The 19,816-nt window shown below is 43.3% G+C and overlaps 1 protein-coding gene across 2 annotated transcripts in view; it reads right to left on the bottom strand.

Moving 5' to 3' along the window:
- LOC129822764 (tyrosine-protein kinase Yes-like) overlaps nucleotides 1-19,816 on the bottom strand; it is a 54,403-nt gene that overhangs the window by 4,674 nt on the left and 29,913 nt on the right. For both annotated transcript variants that reach the window (XM_055881152.1, XM_055881153.1), the window contains exons 5-11: nucleotides 17,919-18,022; nucleotides 17,411-17,560; nucleotides 15,041-15,196; nucleotides 8,245-8,424; nucleotides 6,736-6,812; nucleotides 6,195-6,348; nucleotides 955-1,086 (exon numbers count right to left, since the gene is read on the bottom strand). In XM_055881152.1, the coding sequence (XP_055737127.1) occupies nucleotides 955-1,086; nucleotides 6,195-6,348; nucleotides 6,736-6,812; nucleotides 8,245-8,424; nucleotides 15,041-15,196; nucleotides 17,411-17,560; nucleotides 17,919-18,022 (953 nt within the window). The remainder of the gene's footprint in view (nucleotides 1-954; nucleotides 1,087-6,194; nucleotides 6,349-6,735; nucleotides 6,813-8,244; nucleotides 8,425-15,040; nucleotides 15,197-17,410; nucleotides 17,561-17,918; nucleotides 18,023-19,816) is intronic.

Here is a 19,816-nt window from a genome sequence, read left to right as displayed (position 1 = left end):
GGCCTAATTCAGATAACGAATGTCATAACAACAAGATGCCCAGCCCTTCAAGTCAAGCCTCTTCCTCCACCACCTCTCCCCACCTGCAAAATTTCAGTCGCATCTCACGCCCTAACAATGGTCTGTACAATGCATGTAAATAGTTTGCACACTCCATAGCAACCTGCTCTATCTGCACTGATTGGTGAAGTCATTTAATGTCGAGCTAAATGTAATAAAAAGGTTGATTTCAAGAGGTTTAAAAAGTAACAGAAAGGGTTAGGCGTTCAAACCGGTTCAGAATTTAATTTTGCTGGTCGGGGAAAAAATTAAAATAATGGTACTGTTCAGAACGAAACGATTGGAAAATCATTTCGGGTTCCAAAGCCTGGCCTGAAGGTTAGTGTCTGTGTGTGTGTCAGTGTTTCAGAGCACCCGCCAGCCTCTCTCTCTCTCCCCAGAGCTCCATCAGTCTGGGACAGATGGTTCTAAACAAGAGTGGTGTTCAATCTCCGGATCAGATCCCACCAGATGGTCTCCTCTAATCTCAGCCAGCTTGTGTGTGTGTGTGTTTACCCCACAGAGACAAAAACAGCAATCAGACAGTGTCACCCCTGGCCCACTTCCTATGACAGTATTAACTAGTCTAGGCTATAAGACTTGTGACGGATCACCTTTAACCAAATGAGTCACTTCCTTGTTTACATTGTGCTGGCATCTACTTCTATGACTACTCCTCCTGGTCACACAAGAAATCTGCTTCCCAGTTTCAGGCATCATACAATTGAAGTATCTTAACCAGATGGACAGCCTCACAGACTCCAATTGTTGTTATGGGACTGCGTCCCAAATGCCACTCTAATTCCTACATAGTGCCCATTCCCTAGGAGCTCTAGTCAAAGGAAATGCACTATATAGGGAAAAGGGTCCCATGTGGGACGCAAACATGGTTTTTCATTTTGTCTGTGTTCTCACCTGGGTAGGGCACCCTGCCCTTGGTCACCAGTTCGGTGAGTAAGATGCCGAACGACCAGCCATCTGACTTGATGGTGAAGCGGCCGTACAGAGCAGCCTCAGGAGCCGTCCACTTGATGGGGAACTTGGCCCCTAAAAACCAGAGCAGGACGGGGAAGAGATAAAAGAAGAGCGGGAAATACAGAGAGAAAAAGAAGAGACAGAACGTTAACTTCCACTAGGGGTCATCAGAGACCTTACAGCTGTACCATAACCACTGAGAAGTGACCCGATATTACAGTTCACACTCAAGTCTGCCATAACATTTACACTATTGATCTCCATCACAAAATTAATCATAGTTCAATTTTTAACGGTTGAAGTGTGATCTGATTGCAAGGTAATTGATCGAAAAGGAATCCTACATTATAAATATATCACAGCGGGGCGAAAAAAATCAAAAGTCACATTCCAAAAGGTTTGAGGTTTAAGCGTGTTGTTGAGTCAAGTGAATACTGTTTTTTTGTGTTTGAAAAATTTGGCTTTTTTTTAAAAAAAAAGGAGTGTTCGTGTCCAAACGTCTGCTTCTCTGCTGAAACCATTGGGCTTAAATGGTTAAGCAGCAGGAAGCTCGAGAAAGAATTTACTCACCTCGACTAATCAGATTGGATATGACCATCTGCTTTTCGCCATTAGCCTAATTTACCATGGTAGGAAATCGGGTTGAATATTTTCCCGGTATTTTACAAATGTTCCATTCCGAGAATAAATCACTTTTCTCCCAGGTAACCCGGTATTTCCCACCAAAACCTGAAGTGTCAATCTAAAGCATTATAAAGGATATAAATATGTCTGGATTTGATTAGAGCTTTGATCAGCATGAACATTCCAAACCTGATGCTACCTGAGCCTGATGAGCCATATATTCAATGCATTTTATGAGCCCTACAATACTGACATTTAATGAGCCAATCACACCGGCAGCTTATGAAACTGAGGAGTATTTCTGTCTGTAATAAAGCCCCTTTGTGAGGAAACCCTCATTCTGATTGGGGAGCTAGGCCCAACCAGTGGGTTGGCCTATGCCCTCCCAGGCCCACCCATGGGAGGGCATAAATCCATACATTAGGGCCTAAATATATTTGAAATTCATTTAAATTGACTGATTTTATTATATGAACTGTAACGCAGTGAAATTGGTGCATGGTGCATTTATAATTTTGTTCAGTATATATATACACTGTATATATCTTTCTTGATGTAAAAACTTAAACGACTTAAACCAGGTAGAAAGTGTGTAGAAATTATAATTATTTAAATGTAATTTAATCTGAACAATTTTTCTTCAATCACAGCATTTTCAGCATTCTTCATCAAGAAATGTTTATTATTGACAATGAAAGAGGTGGGAATTTTCTTCCCTTCTCATATAATAATAAAAATATATATATATTTTTTCCAGAGTTATTACCAGAATGCTAACAACATTAGCACACTTGGAGTTTGCCAAAAGGCACCTAAAGACTCTCAGACCAGATGAAACCAAGGTGGAACTCTTTGGCCTGAATGCCAAGCGTCACGCCTGGAGGAAACCTGGAACCATCCCTATGGTGAAGCATGGTGGTGGCAGCATCATGCTGTGGGGGTGTTTTTCACCGGCGGGGACTGGGATACTAGTCAGGATTGAGGCATTGAGGAACGGAGCAAAGTACAGAGAGATCCTTGATGAAAACCTTCTCCAGAGCACTCTGGACCTCAGACTGGGGCGAAGGTCCACCATTCAATGGGACAACGACCCTAAGCACACAGCCAAAACAACGCAGGAGTGGCTTCGGGACAAGTCTCTGAATGTCCTTGAGTGGCCCAGCCAGAGCCTGGATTTGAACCTGATCGAACATCTCTGGGGAGATCTGAAAATACCTGACAGAGCTTGAGAGGATCTACAGAGAAGAATGGCAGAAACTCCCCAAATTCAGGTCTGCCAAGCTTGTAGCGTCATACCCAAGAAGACTCGAGGCTGTAATTGCTGCCAAAGGTGCTTCAACAAAGCACAGAGTAAAGGGTCTGAATACTTATGAAAATGTGATATCTTTTGTATTTTTAATAAATTAGCAACATTATTTTTTCCCCCAACTGTTTTTGCTTTGTCATTATGGGGTATTGTGTGTAGGTGGATGATTTAATACATGTTTTAGAATAAGGCTAGAACCCAACAAAATGTGAAAAAAGTCAAGGGGTCTGAATACTTTGAGGGCACTGTAGGTAGGAGCTACCGAATGTCTTTTTGTGAGTTTCAAATTTTCCCCTCTCTCCACTGGGATTCTCTGCCTCTAAACCTGTTACAGGAGCTGAGTCACTGGCTTACTGGTACTCTACCATGCCGCCCCTGGGAGGGGTGCGTCACTTGAGTGGGTTGAGTCATTGACGTGATCTTCCTGTCTGGGTTGGCTATCTGGCCTGATGACTCCTTGCTGTCCCCAGTCCACCTGGCCGTGCTGCTGCTCCAGTTTCAACTGTTCTGCTTGCGGCTATGGAATCCTGACCTGTTCACCGGACGTGCTACCTGTCCCAGACATGCTATTTTCAACTCTCTAGAGACAACAGGAGCGGTAGAGATACTCTGAATTTACTCCAGAGGTGCTGACCTGTTGCACCCTCGACATCCACTGTGATTATTATTATTTGACCATGCTGGTCATCTATGAACATCTTGGCCATGTTCTGTTATAATCTCCACACGGCACAGCCAGAAGAGGACTGGCCACCCCTCATAGCCTGGTTTCTCTCTAGGTTTCTTCCTAGGTTCTGGCCTTTCTAGGGAGTTTTTCCTAACCACCGTGCTTCTACACCTGCATTGCTTGCTGTTTGGGGTTTTAGTCTGGGTTTCTGTACTGCACTTTGAGATATCAGCTGATGTAAGAAAGGCTTTATAAATACATTTAATTTGATTTATTTGTCACATGGGCCGAATACAACAAGTGTAGTAGACCTTACCGTGAAATGGTTACTTTACAAGCCCTTAACCAACAGTGCAGTTCAAGAGTTATGAAAATATTTACCAAATAAAATAAAAAATAATAAAAAGTAACACAATAACATAACTATAATGAGGCTATATACAGGGGGTACTGGTACCGAGTCAGTGTGCGTGGGTACAGGTTAATTGAGGTAATTTGTACATGTAGGTAGGGGGGAAGTACCTATGCATATACAATAAACAGCAAGTAGCAGCAGTGTACAAAACAAATTGGGGGGTCAACGTATTAGTCCGGTGACCATTTAATTAATTGTTAAGCAGTCTTATGGCTTGGGGGTAGAAGATGTTGAGGAGCCTTTTAGTCCTAGACTTCACGCTCCGGTACCGCATACCGTGCGGTGGCAGAGAAAACAGTCTATGACTTGGGTGACTGGAGTCTGACAATTTTATGGGCTTTCCTCTGACACTGCCTACTATATAGGTCCTGGATTGCAGGAAGCTTGGCCCCAGTGATGTACTGGGCCGTATGCACTACCCTCTGTAGTGGCTTACGGTCAGATGCCGAGCAGTTGCCATACCAGGCGGTGATGCAACCAGTTAGGATGCTTCGATGGTGCAGCAGGGGGAAAAAAGGTTTTGTCGTGCCCTCTTCACGACTATCTTGGTGTGTTTGACCCATGAAAGTTTGTTGGTGATGTGGACACCAAGGAACTTGAAACTCTTGACCCGCTCCACAACAGTCCCGTTGATGTTAATGGGGGCCTGTTTGGCCCGCCTTTTCCTGTAGTCCACGATCAGCTCCTTTTGCTCACATTGAGGGAGAGGTTGTTGTCCTGGCACCACAGTGCCAGTTCTCTGACCTCCTCCCTATAGGCTGTCTCATCGTTGATCAGGCCTAACACTGTTGTGTCGGCAGCAAACTTAATGATGGTGGTCATGTTTGGCCATGTAGTCGTGGGTGAACAGGGAGTACAGGAGGAGACTAAGTACACAACCCTGAGGGGCACCAGTGTTGAGGATCAGTGTGGCAGACATGTTGCCTACCCTCACCACCTGGAGGTGGTCCGTCAGGGAGTCCAGGAACCAGTTGCAGAGGGAGGTGTTTAATCCCAGGGTCCTTAGCTTAAGTGATGAACAAGAGACGAGAGACATTGAGCAAATGAACAACGTTTTGACGAATGCCGTACTGGCTCTCCAGCAGCATGTCTACAAGCTGTGTCTGTGTGGAGTCTGGAGTCACTGGGGCAACGGGCCTGCCTGCTCTGCTCTGAGAAGAGGGGGGAGGAGGAGACCGCCAAGAACAGAGAGGAGAAAAAATGCAAGGAAATCCCGATAGCAGTGGCAGCTGTACAAATAACTCAACCAAAACGCTTTGACTTCTCAAACGCTAGCACAATATGATGCCCCATCACTTTAATAATTCAGCCACTTACTTAGATAGCAAATTAAACTTAGGGGTCATGTTAACACAGAATTATGCGGTTTTCACGCAGATAAAAAATATGAAACGCATAAGAAATAACTTGCTATGTTTCTTATTGTAATTTCTGCTCGGCATCAGACAAATGTTGTGTGCAAGTTGCACTTCTAAACTCGGATGAGAATTCACTAATGGGCATTCTATCAGCAGACAGCGCTCTGACTGATGTGGAGCTACTTATCTCTGGTACTTTCAAGATGAATATCAGGAAATGTAGCTGGCTACATTCTTCCTATGACAGGGCTAAACATTAGAAATATGATGGCCGTGCATCGTATTTGCTTTTTCATTGTAAGCTCGTTTAGTCGTGTGGCTTCCAGCCAAATAGCGTTGCACTTCTGTTGCCATCTGATGAAAATGAAGCTACTTTCTGTTGAATGTGTTGCACTAATGTATTTTCTGTGAAGGAAAACTATAGTTGCATGTCCCTGATCACTATATTGAAGCAAAAAATAAATAAAAGACTTTCAATATAAAACGTGACCCCTGTCAATACACAGTTGGACTCACCTGCTCCTGCTTTCTCCCATTGTGCTATTTACAAGCCAACACAAGACCTGCTCAACTATTCTGGGGAACTAAGTAAGCTTCATAATGTAAAATAATGTGACAGGTGAAATAAGAACGCTTTGCACACGTTGACAGCAGGTATTTACTTAAAAAATAGATACAAATATTACAATGTATTGAAAAAGTTAAGAAATAGTTTAAAAGTATTGATGGTATTGAAGAAACGTCCCGTGGCTATTTCCAAATACCCCGGTATACGGTATCCCGCTCAAGCCTAGTCTGTGCTCTACTAACCTTGCCTAGCCGTGTACTCATTGTCCTCGATCAGCCTGGCCAGACCGAAGTCGGCGATCTTGCACACCAAGTTGTCCGCGACCAGGATGTTAGCGGCACGGAGGTCCCTGTGGATGTAGTTCATCCTCTCGATGAAAGCCATACCGTCAGCGATCTGAGGAAAACAAGAAAAATTGTTTAACACTCCATTTCATCACCAATGCCTACGTTAATATTTGATGTGACCCACTCAGAGCGGAGCAGCCTTTCTTAGGATAGGTCCTAAATGACACCCTAATCCCTATATAGTGCACTACTTTTGAACAGAGCCCTATGGGCCCTGGGTAAAAGTATTGCACTAAATAGGGAATAGGGTGCCATCTGGGACGCATAGATACACACAAGAGGGAGGAATCTGGTGATGGAGAAAGGAAGAAATAGTTTTTTCTTGTACTATTGGCAGTCAAAAAGAGGCCAAACGTATCCTTGGGTGGAGATACTGATGGGCAAGAAACTTGGAATCATACATGGCGGTTTACTGAGAGGCTGACTTTTGACTTACCTGTGCGGCCATATCCACCAGCAAGGGAAGCTTGAGGAATTTACCATCTCCCTCCTTCAGGAAATCCAGTAAACTTCCTACAATGACAAAATCAGCAACACGTGACAGTTACTGTACCAGAGAGAGAGTGCTGCAAATGTTGCCAACAGTGTGGCAACAAAACACCACAGAAATAGTGACTTAAGGCTTCTTAAATACGTCATCTTAAATATTCCCTTGGTATTGATGATGCTAGCAGCGTGTGTCTATGTTTGGTACATGGCTCTTAAAGACATTTAGGATGTGTCCCAAATGGTACCCTATTTACCTATATAGTGCACTACTTTTGACCACAGCCCTATGGGGCCCTGGTGACTGGCCCAAACTAGTACACTATATAGGGAATAGGGTGTCATTTAGGACACAAACATTGCCATTTCCTTAGTGTGTGAGAGGAAACCAAGATTATAGTCACAGGGGACATCAATGGGATAAACACACACTCCCCTGTATGAGTTAGGCTAGTCTACACACACACACACCAATGCAATCTAATTTAGAACACACACACACAGTCACACACACAGGTCACTGAGTCCACTTACAGGGATAAGTCATTAGTGTTCAATCACTAATTAAAAGGAAACAGGGAGACGCATTGCAGTCAAGAAAGATGAAAGCTCGCCACAAAACTGCTGCAGTTTTCAATGAAACATCTCTGCTCCGGGCCATCCAAAACCCACATGGGATTTGCAAGGACTTTCAAACGGTAGGGTACGTTAATTAAAACGGCCGTAATATTTAAGGAAATTGTCCGGGATACTTCTAATAGGATGACGTGTGTGTTGTGGCGTAATATCTAAAACTTCAGATTCCAAACTTTCGCACGAGTTCCCGCGCCCTAAGATCTTTCGGAGACATGCAACAACTAACGTCCAAATCTCATGCCTTCTCTTCTTTGTATTAAAATCCATGTACAGGTTCTCCAACTCCATCACACATGTATAACAAGCTCCAGCTGAGCCAGTCAGCCAATCACCTGCCCCAGGCGTGTGTGAGTGTGTAAGGACCCTTCCGGAGAGAGGCTCTAGCTAGAACTTTTTAATTACACATCTGATCGGCCGTAGATCTAGATCTCAACACCATGCTGCCAGTCACACACACACACACACAGACACACACACGTCACTGCATCTGTGTGTGTCATGAACATGTGTACCTGCTACCTAGCCATGTCTGTTGGCAGGTTCCACATTGTTGCCGACGTGACGCATTTTGGGTAAAATGTGACTGACTGCCTGATCCACAAATAATACGGAGTAGTTATTTGTTGCAATGTCATTTGTAGATCAGTCAGTCGGCAGTCGCCTGCAATGTCGAACAAGCCCTCGGACTACTGCCCCTATGCAGATGGGTTATGCGATGGGTTGTAACTATGTAGATGGAATTCCATGTCACATGCGTGTGTGTACAATAATATGTGTGAGTGATTTATACGCGTCTGCTATACGTGCGTACGACGATGTGTACCTTTGGCCATGTACTCAGTGACGATGTAGATGGGTTCCTCAGACACCACGGCGTAGAGGGGCACCAGCTTGTCGTGCCTCAACTTCTTCATGATCTGGGCCTCCTGGAGGAAGGCCTCGGGGGACATGGTGCCTGGCTTCAGGGTCTTAATCGCCACCTTGGTGGTGCCGTTCCACGTGCCTGAATAGAATGGCAAAATTTTAGTAAGTCGTGTTTGAGTCATGATGCTACCTCTTATTGTACCAGAAAGACACTAGTGTAAACAGGAGTAAACAAAATGGTCGTTTCCTGCACAGTACACATTATGTAAGTGTACCAAATGGCACCCTATTCCCTACACAGCCTGGTCAAAAGAAGTGCACTACATAGGGATTAGGGTGCGATTTGGGATGCACAAACTGACATATTACAGTATGGCTACTGTCTATAGAGTTATACATTGTGTCATAGGTACAATGTGACAAACGGGGTGTATTTGGATACAGAGAGGAAAGCACACATGAAGTTATGAGCTGTAGCTGAAAGGACTTGCGTCCCCGAAGGAGCGGATGCCACTGTGACAGAGCGAGTCTTCACTTTTACGCAGATATGGGATATGCAAACATACAGTTGAAGTGGGAAGTTTACATACACCTTAGCCAAATACATTTAAACTCAGTTATTCACAATTCCTGACATTTACCCCTAGTTAAAATTCCCTGTCTTAGGTCAGTTAGGATCACCACTTTATTTTAAGAAGTGTGAAATGTCAGAATGTCAGTAGAGAGAATGATTTATTTCAGCTTTTATTTCTTTCATCACATTCCCAGTGGGTCAGAAGTTTACATACACTCAATTAGTATTTGGTAGCATTGCCTTTGAATTGTTTAACTTGGGTCAAATGTTTCGAGTAGCCTTCCACAAGCTTCCCACAATAAGTTGGGTGAATTTTGGCCCATTCCTCCTGACAGAACTGGTGTAACTGAGTCAGGTTTGTAGGCCTCCTTTCTCGCACACCCCTTTTCAGTTCTTCCCACAGAATTTCTATAGGATTGAGGTCAGGGCTTTGTGATGGCCACTCCAATACCTTGATTTTGTTGTACTTTAGCCATTTTGCCACAACTTTGGAAGTATGCTTAGGGTCATTGTCCATTTGGAAGACCTGTTTGCGACCAAGCTTTAACTTCCTGACTGATGTATTGACATGTTGCTTCAATATATCCACATCATTTTCCTGCCTCATGATGCCATCTATTTTGTGAAGTGCACCAGTCCCTCCTGCAGCAAAGCACTCCCATAACATGATGCTGCCACCCCTGTGTTTAATGGTTGTGATGGTGTTCTTCGGCTTGCAAGCCTCCCTCTTTTTCCTCCAAACATAACGGTGGTCATTATGGCCGAACTTCTATTTTTGTTTCATCAGACCAGAGGACATTTCTCCATAAAGTACGATCTTTGTCCCCATGTGCAGTTGCAAACCGTAGTCTAGCTTTTTATGGCGGTTTTGGAGCAGTGGCTTCTTCCTTGCTGAGCGGCCTTTAAGGTTATGTCGACATAGGACTCGTTTTACTGTGGATATAGATAAATTTGTACCCGTTCCTCCAGCATCTTCACAATGTCATTTGCTGTTGTTCTGGGATTGATTTGCACTTCTCGCACCAAAGTATGTTCATCTCTAGGAGAGAACACATCACTTCCTGAGCGGTATGACAGCTGCGTGGTCCCATGGTGTTTATGCTTGCATACTATTGTTTGTACAGATGAACGTGGTACCTTCAGGCGTTTGGAAATTGCTCCCAATGATGAACCAGACTTGTGGAGGTCTATAATTGTTTTTCCTGAGGTCTTGGCTGATTTCATTTGATTTTCCCATGATGTCAAGCAAAGAGGCACTGAGTTTGAAGGTAGGCCTTGAAATACATGCACAAGTACACCTCCAATTGACTCAAATGACGTCAATTAGCCTATCAGAAGCTTCTAAAGCCATGACATAATTTTCTCAAATTTTCCAAGCTGTTTAAAGGCACAGTCAACTTAGTGTATGTAAACTTCTGACCAACTGGAATTGTGATACAGTGAATTATAAGTGAAATAATATGTCTGTAAACAATTGCTGGAAAAATGACTTGTGTCATGCAAAAGTAGATGCCCTAACCGACTTGCCAAAACTATAGTTTGTTAACAAGAAATGTGTGGGGTGGTTGAAAAACTAGTTAATGACTTCAACCTAAGTGTATGTAAACTTCCAAATTCAACTGTATATATAATTATTTAGTTTTTTGTCCTATCATGATCAAACGGTACCAACCCTATATCCTAGATACCCACCTAAGCGACCCACCCACTAAGGAGAAGTCCTTATTGGTTTTATAGGCCTGCTGCAAGTAGCCTATGCAGTCATGACAGAAAGGTTAATGCGGTCTGAGATCCACTAAAGCAGGACCGCCCCCACAAGATTCTGACCCTGCCTGGCAGGGTAGGTCCAAAAGCCAAAGCCCCAGATGGGATTTTCTCAAAGCTGCTAATGAGAACCTTGATGACCTCACACCTAGCCGGTGGGAATTCCGGTGGAGTACCCCCACCCAGGTAGTGTCAGTGCTGGCAACACTGGCTGCAGTAACCCATGGGGAGGGAGTTGCACTCGGACAATCAGAGTGGGGGTATATTATTGTAGCCCTGGCGGCACAGAATAATCAAATGGTCTGACTGCACAGAGGTGCTTGGGAAGATGGGTCACAATGGGGACGCTTGTGTGGGTGTTGGGGTGAAAGTGGATGTGCGAGCTCCATCAGCTAGGACTAGATATTGGTTAATCAAATCTTCCAATTCTTGCTCAATTTGGCATGCCTTCTTAAATAGCCAAACTGCATATGCATTCACACATCAAGTATTCTCTTGAGTTGGGGGGGTACAAACGGGGCGAATGTGTTCGAAATTACGTTGGCTGTGAATCTGGATCTGTAGTGTAGGTGTCACCATGTGCTCTTTTTAAAGGATGGGCCCTTATCTCTTAAAGGCCCTAGGATCCATGTGTACAGGGGGTCAAAATATACTAGATCTTGGAACATTGCTGCGGGGACTTCCAATCAGCCACAAGAGCATTAGTGAGGTCGGGGACTGATGTTGGGCGATTGGACCTGGCACGCAGTTGGCGTTCCAATTCATCACAAAGGTGTTCAATGGGGTTGAGGTCAGGGCTCTGTGCAGGCCAGTTAAGTTCTTCCACACCGATCTCGACAAACCATTTCTGTATGGACCTTGCTTTGTGCATGGGGGCATTGCCATGCTGAAACTGGATAGGGCCTTCCCCCAAACTGCACAGAATTGTCTAGAATGTCATTGTATGCTGTAACGTTAAGATTTCCCTTCACTAAGGGGCCTAGCCTGAACCATGAAAAACAGCCCCAGATCATTATTCCTCCTCCACTAAACTTCACAGTTGGCACTATGCATTCGGCAGGTAGCGTTCTCCTGGCATCCGTCAAACACAGATTTGTCTGTCGGACTGCCAGATTTTGAAGCGTGATTAATCACTCCAGAGAACACGTTTCCACTGCTCCAGAGTCAAATGGCAGTGAGCTTTACACCACTCCAGCCGACGCTTGGCATTGTGCATGGTAATCTTACCCTTGTGTGCGGCGGCTCGGCCATGGAAACCCATTTTATGAAGCTTCCGACAAACAGTTATTGTGCTGACGTTGCTTCTAGAGGCAGTTTGGAACTCAGTAGGGAGTTTCACAACTGAGGACAGACAATTTTTACGCACTACACGCTTCAGCACTCTGCGGTCCGTTCTGTGAACTTGTGTGGCCTACCACTTCGCGGCTGAGCCGTTGTTGCTCCTTGACGTTTTCACTTCAAAATAACAGCACTTACAGTTGACCGGAGCAGCTCTAAGCAGGGCAGAATTTTGAAGAACTGACTTGTTGGAAAGGTGTAATCTTATGACGGTACCACGTTAAAGTCACTGAGCTCTTCTATTACCAATGTTTGTCTATGGATATTGCACAGCTGTGTGCTCGATTTTATACATTTGTCAGCAATGGGTGTGGCTGAAATAGCCAAATCCACTAATTTGAAGGGGTGTCCACATTCTTTTGTATATATAGTGTACCTCAACGGAACATAAAGGAAATCACACTGCAAACTATCACCCTCATGCACTTAAAGAAATATTATCAATATATTGGAACTAGTGGATATATGGAGGCTTAAATATCCTGACCTAGTGAGATATACATGGCGGAGGCTCAATAAAGCTATTCGTCTTTACAACAGATGGTGTCAAGCACTCCTCCAGCGTCTTTTCATTTTCTCGGTCTCTCACAAATGTTCTTCTTTGTGATCCGAACACCTCAAACTAAGATTTGTCTGTTCATAACACTTTTTTTCAATCTTACTTTGTCAGGTGTCTGTGTTATTTTGAACATCTTATTATTTTATTGGCCAGTCAGATATTGCTTTTTCTTTGCAAAATACTTCCAGTTGAGGACTTGTGAGGCTCTAATGTACTTGTCCTCTTGCTCAGTTGTGCACCGGAGCCTCCCACTTCTCCTTCTATTCTGGTTAGAGCCAGTTTGTGCTGTTCTATGAAGGGAGTAGTACACAGCATTGTACGAGATCTTCAGTTTCTTGACAATTTCTTGCATGCAATAGCCTTCATTTCTCAGAATAAGAATAGACTGATGAGTTTCAGAAGAAGGTTCTTTGTTTCTGGCCATTTTGAGCCTGTAATCGAACCCACAAATGCTGATTCTCCAGATGCTCAACTAGTCTAAAGAAGGACAGTTTTGCTGCTTCTTTAATCAGAACATCAGTTTTCAGCTGTGCTAACATAATTCCAAAAGGGATTTCTAATGATCAATTAGCCTTGGATTAGCTAACACAACGTGCCATTGGAACACAGGACTGATGGTTGCTGATAATGGGCCTCTGTATGTAGATATTCCATAAACAATCTGCCGTTTCCAGCTACAATAGTCATTTACAACAGGTTTTTACATGGACGATACATTGGAGATATTATAAGATAAGTACTGGAAACAATAGACCACTAAAACAACAACAAAAAAATCAGGCAAACCAGGCCTGGTATTCATAGCTAACTTTGAAAAGGCCCGGAATGTATATATAAATGCCTGGACTATTTTAATTTAGGAGAATCTCTTAAACGATGGGTTAAAGTTATGTATAACCCCAGGGGTAAAATAGTAAATAATGGCTACTTCTCAGAAAGTAATAAATTGTCAAGAGGAGTAAAACAAGGTTGTCCACTATCGGCACATCTATTTATTATGAACATTGAAATGTTAGCTATTAAAGTCAGATCCGACAACAATATTGAGGGGCTAGAAATCCAGGGCTTAAAAACAAAGCTGTCATTGTACGCTGATTTGGATCCCTGCACAGCCTGACAGGAGCTAGATAATTTTTCTAACCTCTGGATTCATACTGAATAATGATGTGCACCCTGATTAATTATTTAGTCATATCCCAGTTGATCTATTTACTTATGGTCCTTCTACACCTAAAAAAGTTTTTTTAAATTATATGAGCAAAAAATATTCACTTTATTTGGAACGGAAGCTCGACAAAATTAAACAGGCATATTTATATCATGAATATTAATTCCGAAGGCAGAAATGATTAAATATTAAAGCATCGGAAATCTCACTAAAGGCTTCAATCACACAAAAACTATACTTAAATCTGAACTGGTTCTCTAGCAGATAGGTAAGAATGGCTCACCCCGTGTTTAAGAATGCTCTTTTACCCTTTATTAAAATAAATATTTATATATTTTATTTTTTAACCTTTATTTAACTAGGCAAGTCAGTTAAGAACAAATAATTTTTTACAATGACAGCCTAGGAACAGTGGGTTGGTTGCAATTTCAGTTTAATCCACTATAAAAGACAGAACAAATACTATGGTTAAACTCAAATATACTAATTGATGATAAAACATTATTTATGAAAATAAAAATATTATCTTTGTGAATTTTATCATAAATAGGACTGGTGGAATGTCACACATGCAGTTAACAAAAATACATGGAAATGTCTGCTCTTCCCAAAATTACAACCAACTGATTGCAGCATTACTGCAAAAATGGATGACATAAGTGGATATGGGAGAAGGTAAGGAACTTGTCTGTCAGCCTTGCAATAAGGACCAAAATTGGCTATAGAAAAATTATGATAAATTAAAAAAAGTATGCCAGTTTCATTTTAGGACCAAACAATTGACAGATGCACCATACAGGTTGCAAAATAATTGGGAGGAGATTTTTGATATACCAATTCCATGGCACATGGTTTATGAATTGATACACAACACTGGATTCAAAACGTAGTTTTTCAATTTAAATCATCATACAAAATTCTTGCAACCAATAGAATTTCATATATATGAGGGATTACAACCCTCCCAGCTCTGCAGATGTTGCTGCGAAGAGACAATCATTAGGTCACTTGTTTTGGTACTGCCCATGTGTAGCTTGTTTTTGGTTGCAGGTTCAGGAATAGTTGAAATATTGCAACATTTACTCTGAGCTAACTCTACAAATAGCACTGCTGGGTGATTTTAAAAGTCATAGTAATATAACAATATGTCATAATGTATATCCCCTGTCTGTGTTGCCCATCCAGACCATTCGGAGTGTCAAGTATGTGTGTGTGTCTCTGTCTGTCTGTATGTGTGTGTATGGCTGTATGTGTGTGTGTGTGTGTGTGTGTGTCTGTCTGTCTGTGTGTGCGTGTATCTGTCTGTCTGTGTGTGCATGTATCTCTGTCTGTCTGTATGTGTACAGTCTTACCCATCCAGACCTCTCCGAAGCAGCCCTGGCCAAGTTTGAGCTCCAGACGGAGGGACTCCCGGGGGATCTCCCAGGCATCCTTGGCCAGGCCCTGAGTCTGGGGCTTCACCGTGGGGCACACCGTGGTCAGCCGGTGGCACAGCCCGTCTGCATGCTCTGAGCGGGGGGACAGACACACACATATAGACGCACACAGATGCACGCACGCACACACCCACACACATAAATACCATGGTCAACATTCTTCTGAGTCACAGGAGTAACTAATATACAACGAACGCAGCTTAAAAAGGGGACATTTCACACATTACTTCAAGTTTCTCCGTACGCCATGTGATACGGCTAAATTCAGCCTATAATTACACGGCTAAAATATGAATGAGAAAAGAATGGTTTAACACGGCTTGGACCTGCTGGTTTCAAAATGCACCAGAGAAAAGTAGATTATGTCCCAAATGGCACACTATTCCCTATATAGTGCACTACTTTTCACCTGGTCCAATAGGGCTCTGGTCAAAAGTAGTGCACTGTCTAGGGAACAGGGTTCCATTTGGGACACATCCAGCCGTAAATTGGTCTCACCCAGAGCGCTTTAATCTCTCTCCTTTGGCGGCAAGGGAAGCACTTAAGGAAGGTATCCATTAAATATTCAATCTGTGTACCATTCCTCGAGCTGGAGAAATCACCGGTACAATTACAGGTAAGCCAGTTATTACCAAAGCACAGACGAGCAGTGGTGGGCCGTCAGGGCCTGCAAGGCCTTCTCTGCTGGCCTAAACATCATCAGAATATAATTTTGTTTTTTAAATATATTTTCCCACAAATGTATTACATTTTTCCCCAGAGTAAGAGTTATACTCTTCATTTCATAGCTTTCCTCTTGGTTGCACTGCTTCCAGCCCCAGGTTGAGATTTGGAGGGCTTGTCTTTATGTTAGATCTTTTATCCAATCATATTCAGCCATCATGTGTTGCCAGGGGTCTAAAATCTGCCCTTAGGCCTTCAGAATCAACAGTGATGGCGCTTGTCGCTTATAGTGAATGGAAATGAAAATTTAGTGTCAACCAATCAGCTTTAGAGTTGGCTATTGTACGCCTGCTGGCTGGCTCCAGTGTTACACAGGAGCCAGCTAGCAGGCGTAGTGCGTGCACGTCTTTTGATTGGATTACCAATATTGAGAGGCAGGTCCTATGGGCAGGTCTATGCAGATCTAGGAAACTGAATTTGATAAACGAATTAATTCGCGTACTACTAAGCTGTTTTTTCAACCCACAATGGCAGAAGGAGGAGAAGATATAGATTTGGTCGAGGATATAATTATAACGCCATTCTCAAGACGAACTTTTCAAGAAAAGTTAGACATTGTAAGGAGAGGTCGCCCGACGCCACAAAGCCTGTCACAGGCGGCTCGCCCCTTTTAAAGTTTCAACTACGAGCGCTGTCAATGGGGTGAGCGCTGTCAATGGCTCCTTGGCTCCGAGAAGCACTGCAAACTGTACTGCTGGGAATGCCTATTATTTGCAAGTGATCGATTTGGTGTTTGGAGCCACACTGGCTTTGCAAACTTGAGTTGTCTAACCAAGGCAGCAACGAGACACTAAAGTACGGCTGGGCACTAACAAGCAATGGTGCTTTTGAAAACTTTTGGGGACACCGGAATGGATCTACAGCTCAAAGAACACGCGCGCAGGGCAACGGAGCTGCACAATGAAAAGGTGAAGGGAAATATTGAAAAGACTCATTGATTGTGTCATGTTTTTGTCAAATGTCAATTTGTCAATTTCAAGGTGACGCAACGCCTGGTTATACTGCGTTTCTGTCTAAATGTATAGTGTCTAGAGCCATGGCATCATAATGAGGTGGATTAATTCGGGTGGGACTGTGTAATACCTCACTGAAGGCCCAGGCCCCAGGCCCACGGCACGCCACTGCAGACGAGGGACAGAGAGAGAGAGACTGTGGTAAAAGAGAGTGAATTTTAGATCAGGAACTGCTCTGTTGTTGGAGAAGGGAGGGAAGCTGTGAATGAGAAAGTTACTGGGGAGCTACACTCGGTTGTTGTGAAAACAGTTGTTTTTTTAGGTAATACACTGGACGCGTGACCTTTTGCCGGCGTGAACAGAACGCAAGCCACTTCATTAAGTGTTCTCGTGTGTGAGCTGCACATCAAACTCTTGAAAATAGAACCAGTGTAATTTTACGAGGAGCCGTGCTGCTTCCACCCAGGTTTCATTGAAATGAATAGGAGTGTCTCACGCTCAGCAAGGCTACATTTGCAGGGTACCAGGTCTGTAAGAGAGTGAGTTTGAGAGAGTGCTAGAGAAGAGAGAGAAAGAGAGAGATCCTATGAAAAAGAGCAAGAAGACCTACCTGTGTAGTGTTTGACCAGTTTCTGCAGGGTGTCAAACTGGGCGCGTGTGGTGATGTAGTAACCCCCGTTGTCGAGTTTGCGGATCTTGTAGTGTTTCACATTGTCGCCTTTGGCATCGTCCCAGTCTCGTATGGACAAGGAATAAGCACCTGGAGGAGACAATGACCAGATTCTTCGTCCATCCATCCAACAGTATTAAGATCTAGGCTTTATCTATTAATGTAAATGAGAGTGTCACTGGCTATGTCTTAAATGACTCCCTATTCCCCATATAGTGCACTACTTAGAGCACCATATGAGCTCAAGTGCTGATGTCAGATCAGTTTCACTTTTTAGATCACAATGAATCAGATTGTTATGGATGGGGAGAATCTGATCCTGGATCAGCACGCCCATATTCTGAGACACTTTATGAATATGAACCCTCAAAAGTAGTGCACTCCATGGGGAATAGCGTGTTACTTGAGATGCGGTCCATGCACGATTTTTCACGCTAATCATCTTCACCTTTAGTGGTTTCACTTTCTCGCACCAGGAAGGTGCCACGGTTGTTGCCTGGATTCAACAGCAGCCTCTCGGCATCTTTACGGCCCATTTTACCAAAGTACCACCTGAGGAAGAACACAGACTTAGAATGAGTTGAGCCTTTGTAAAAATGAGCCTTTCCCAAATCTGTCCTTGAGAAGCCCCAGCCATTCCAAGTATTCATTGCGTTCCAGAACTAGCACATCATTCCATTCCTATGAGAGGACACACATTAACATGAATACCGGCTTGTGTTATTATTACAGTGGGGCAAAAAAGTATTTAGTCAGCCACCAATTGTGCAAGTTCTCCCACTTAAAAGGATGAGAGAGGCCTGTAATTTTCATCATATGTACACTTCAACTATGACAGACAAAATGAGAAAAAAAAATCCAGAAAATCACATTGTAGGATTTTTAATGAATTTATTTGCAAATTATGGTGGAAAATAAGTATTTGGTCACCTACAAACAAGTAAGATTTCTGGCTCTCACAGACCTGTAACTTCTTCTTTAAGAGGCTCCTCTGTCCTCCACTCGTTACCTGTATTAATGGCACCTGTTTGAACTTGTTATCAGTATAAAAGACACCTGTCCACAACCTCAAACAGTCACACTCCAAACTCCACTATGGCCAAGACCAAAGAGCTGTCAAAGGACACCAGAAACAAAATTGTACACCTGCACCAGGCTAGGAAGACTGAATCTGCAATAGGTAAGCAGATTGGTTTGAAGAAATCAACTGTGGGAGCAATTATTAGGAAATGGAAGACATACAAGACCACTGATAATCTCCCTCGATCTGGGGCTCCACGCAAGATCTCACCCCGTGGGGTCAAAATTATTACAAGAACGATGAGCAAAAATCCCAGAACCACACAGGGGGACCTAGTGAATGACCTGCAGAGAGCTGGGACCAAAGTAACAAAGCCTACCATCAGTAACACACTACGCCGCCAGGGACTCAAATCCTGCAGTGCCAGACGTGTCCCCCTGCTTAAGCCAGCACATGTCCAGGCCCGTCTGAAGTTTGCTAGAGAGCATTTGGATGATCCAGAAGAAGATTGGGAGAAATAGAACATTTGGTAAAAACCCAACTCGTCGTGTTTGGAGGACAAAGAATGCTGAGTTGCATCCAAAGAACACCATACCTACTGTGAAGCATGGGGGTGGAAACATCATGCTTTGGGGCTGTTTTTCTGCAAAGGGACCAGGACGACTGATCCGTGTAAAGGAAAGAATGAATGGGGCCATGTATCGTGAGATTTTGAGTGAAAACCTCCTTCCATCAGCAAGGGCATTGAAGATGAAACGTGGCTGGGTCTTTCAGCATGACAATGATCCCAAACACAACGCCCGGGCAACGAAGGAGTGGCTTCGTAAGAAGCATTTCAAGGTCCTGGAGTGGCCTAGCCAGTCTCAAGATCTCAACCCCATAGAAAATCTTTGGAGGGAGTTGAAAGTCCGTGTTGCCCAGCAACAGCCCCAAAAAAATCACTGCTCTAGAGGAGATCTGCATGGAGGAATGGGCCAAAATACCAGCAACAGTGTGTGAAAACCTTGTGAAGACTTACAGAAAACGTTTGACCTCTGTCATTGCCAACAAAGGGTATATAACAAAGTATTGAGATAAACTTTTGTTATTGACCAAATACTTATTTTCCACCATAATTTGCAAATAAATTCATAAAAAATCCGACAATGTGATTTTCTTTCCTCATTTGGTCTGTCATAGTTGAAGTGTACCTATGATGAAAATTACAGGCCTCTCTCATCTTTTTAAGTGGGAGAACTTGCACAATCGGTGGCTGACTAAATACTGTTTTGCCCCACTGTATCTTCGTTTGACTCAATACTAGTAAGGATCATTTCCGTGTTTGG

This window comes from Salvelinus fontinalis, chromosome 25 (assembly GCF_029448725.1).
Source record: "Salvelinus fontinalis isolate EN_2023a chromosome 25, ASM2944872v1, whole genome shotgun sequence".
Taxonomy (NCBI): domain Eukaryota; kingdom Metazoa; phylum Chordata; class Actinopteri; order Salmoniformes; family Salmonidae; genus Salvelinus; species Salvelinus fontinalis.
Note: the sequence above shows the minus strand (reverse complement) of the source record. Positions and strands in the feature narration are given on the sequence as shown.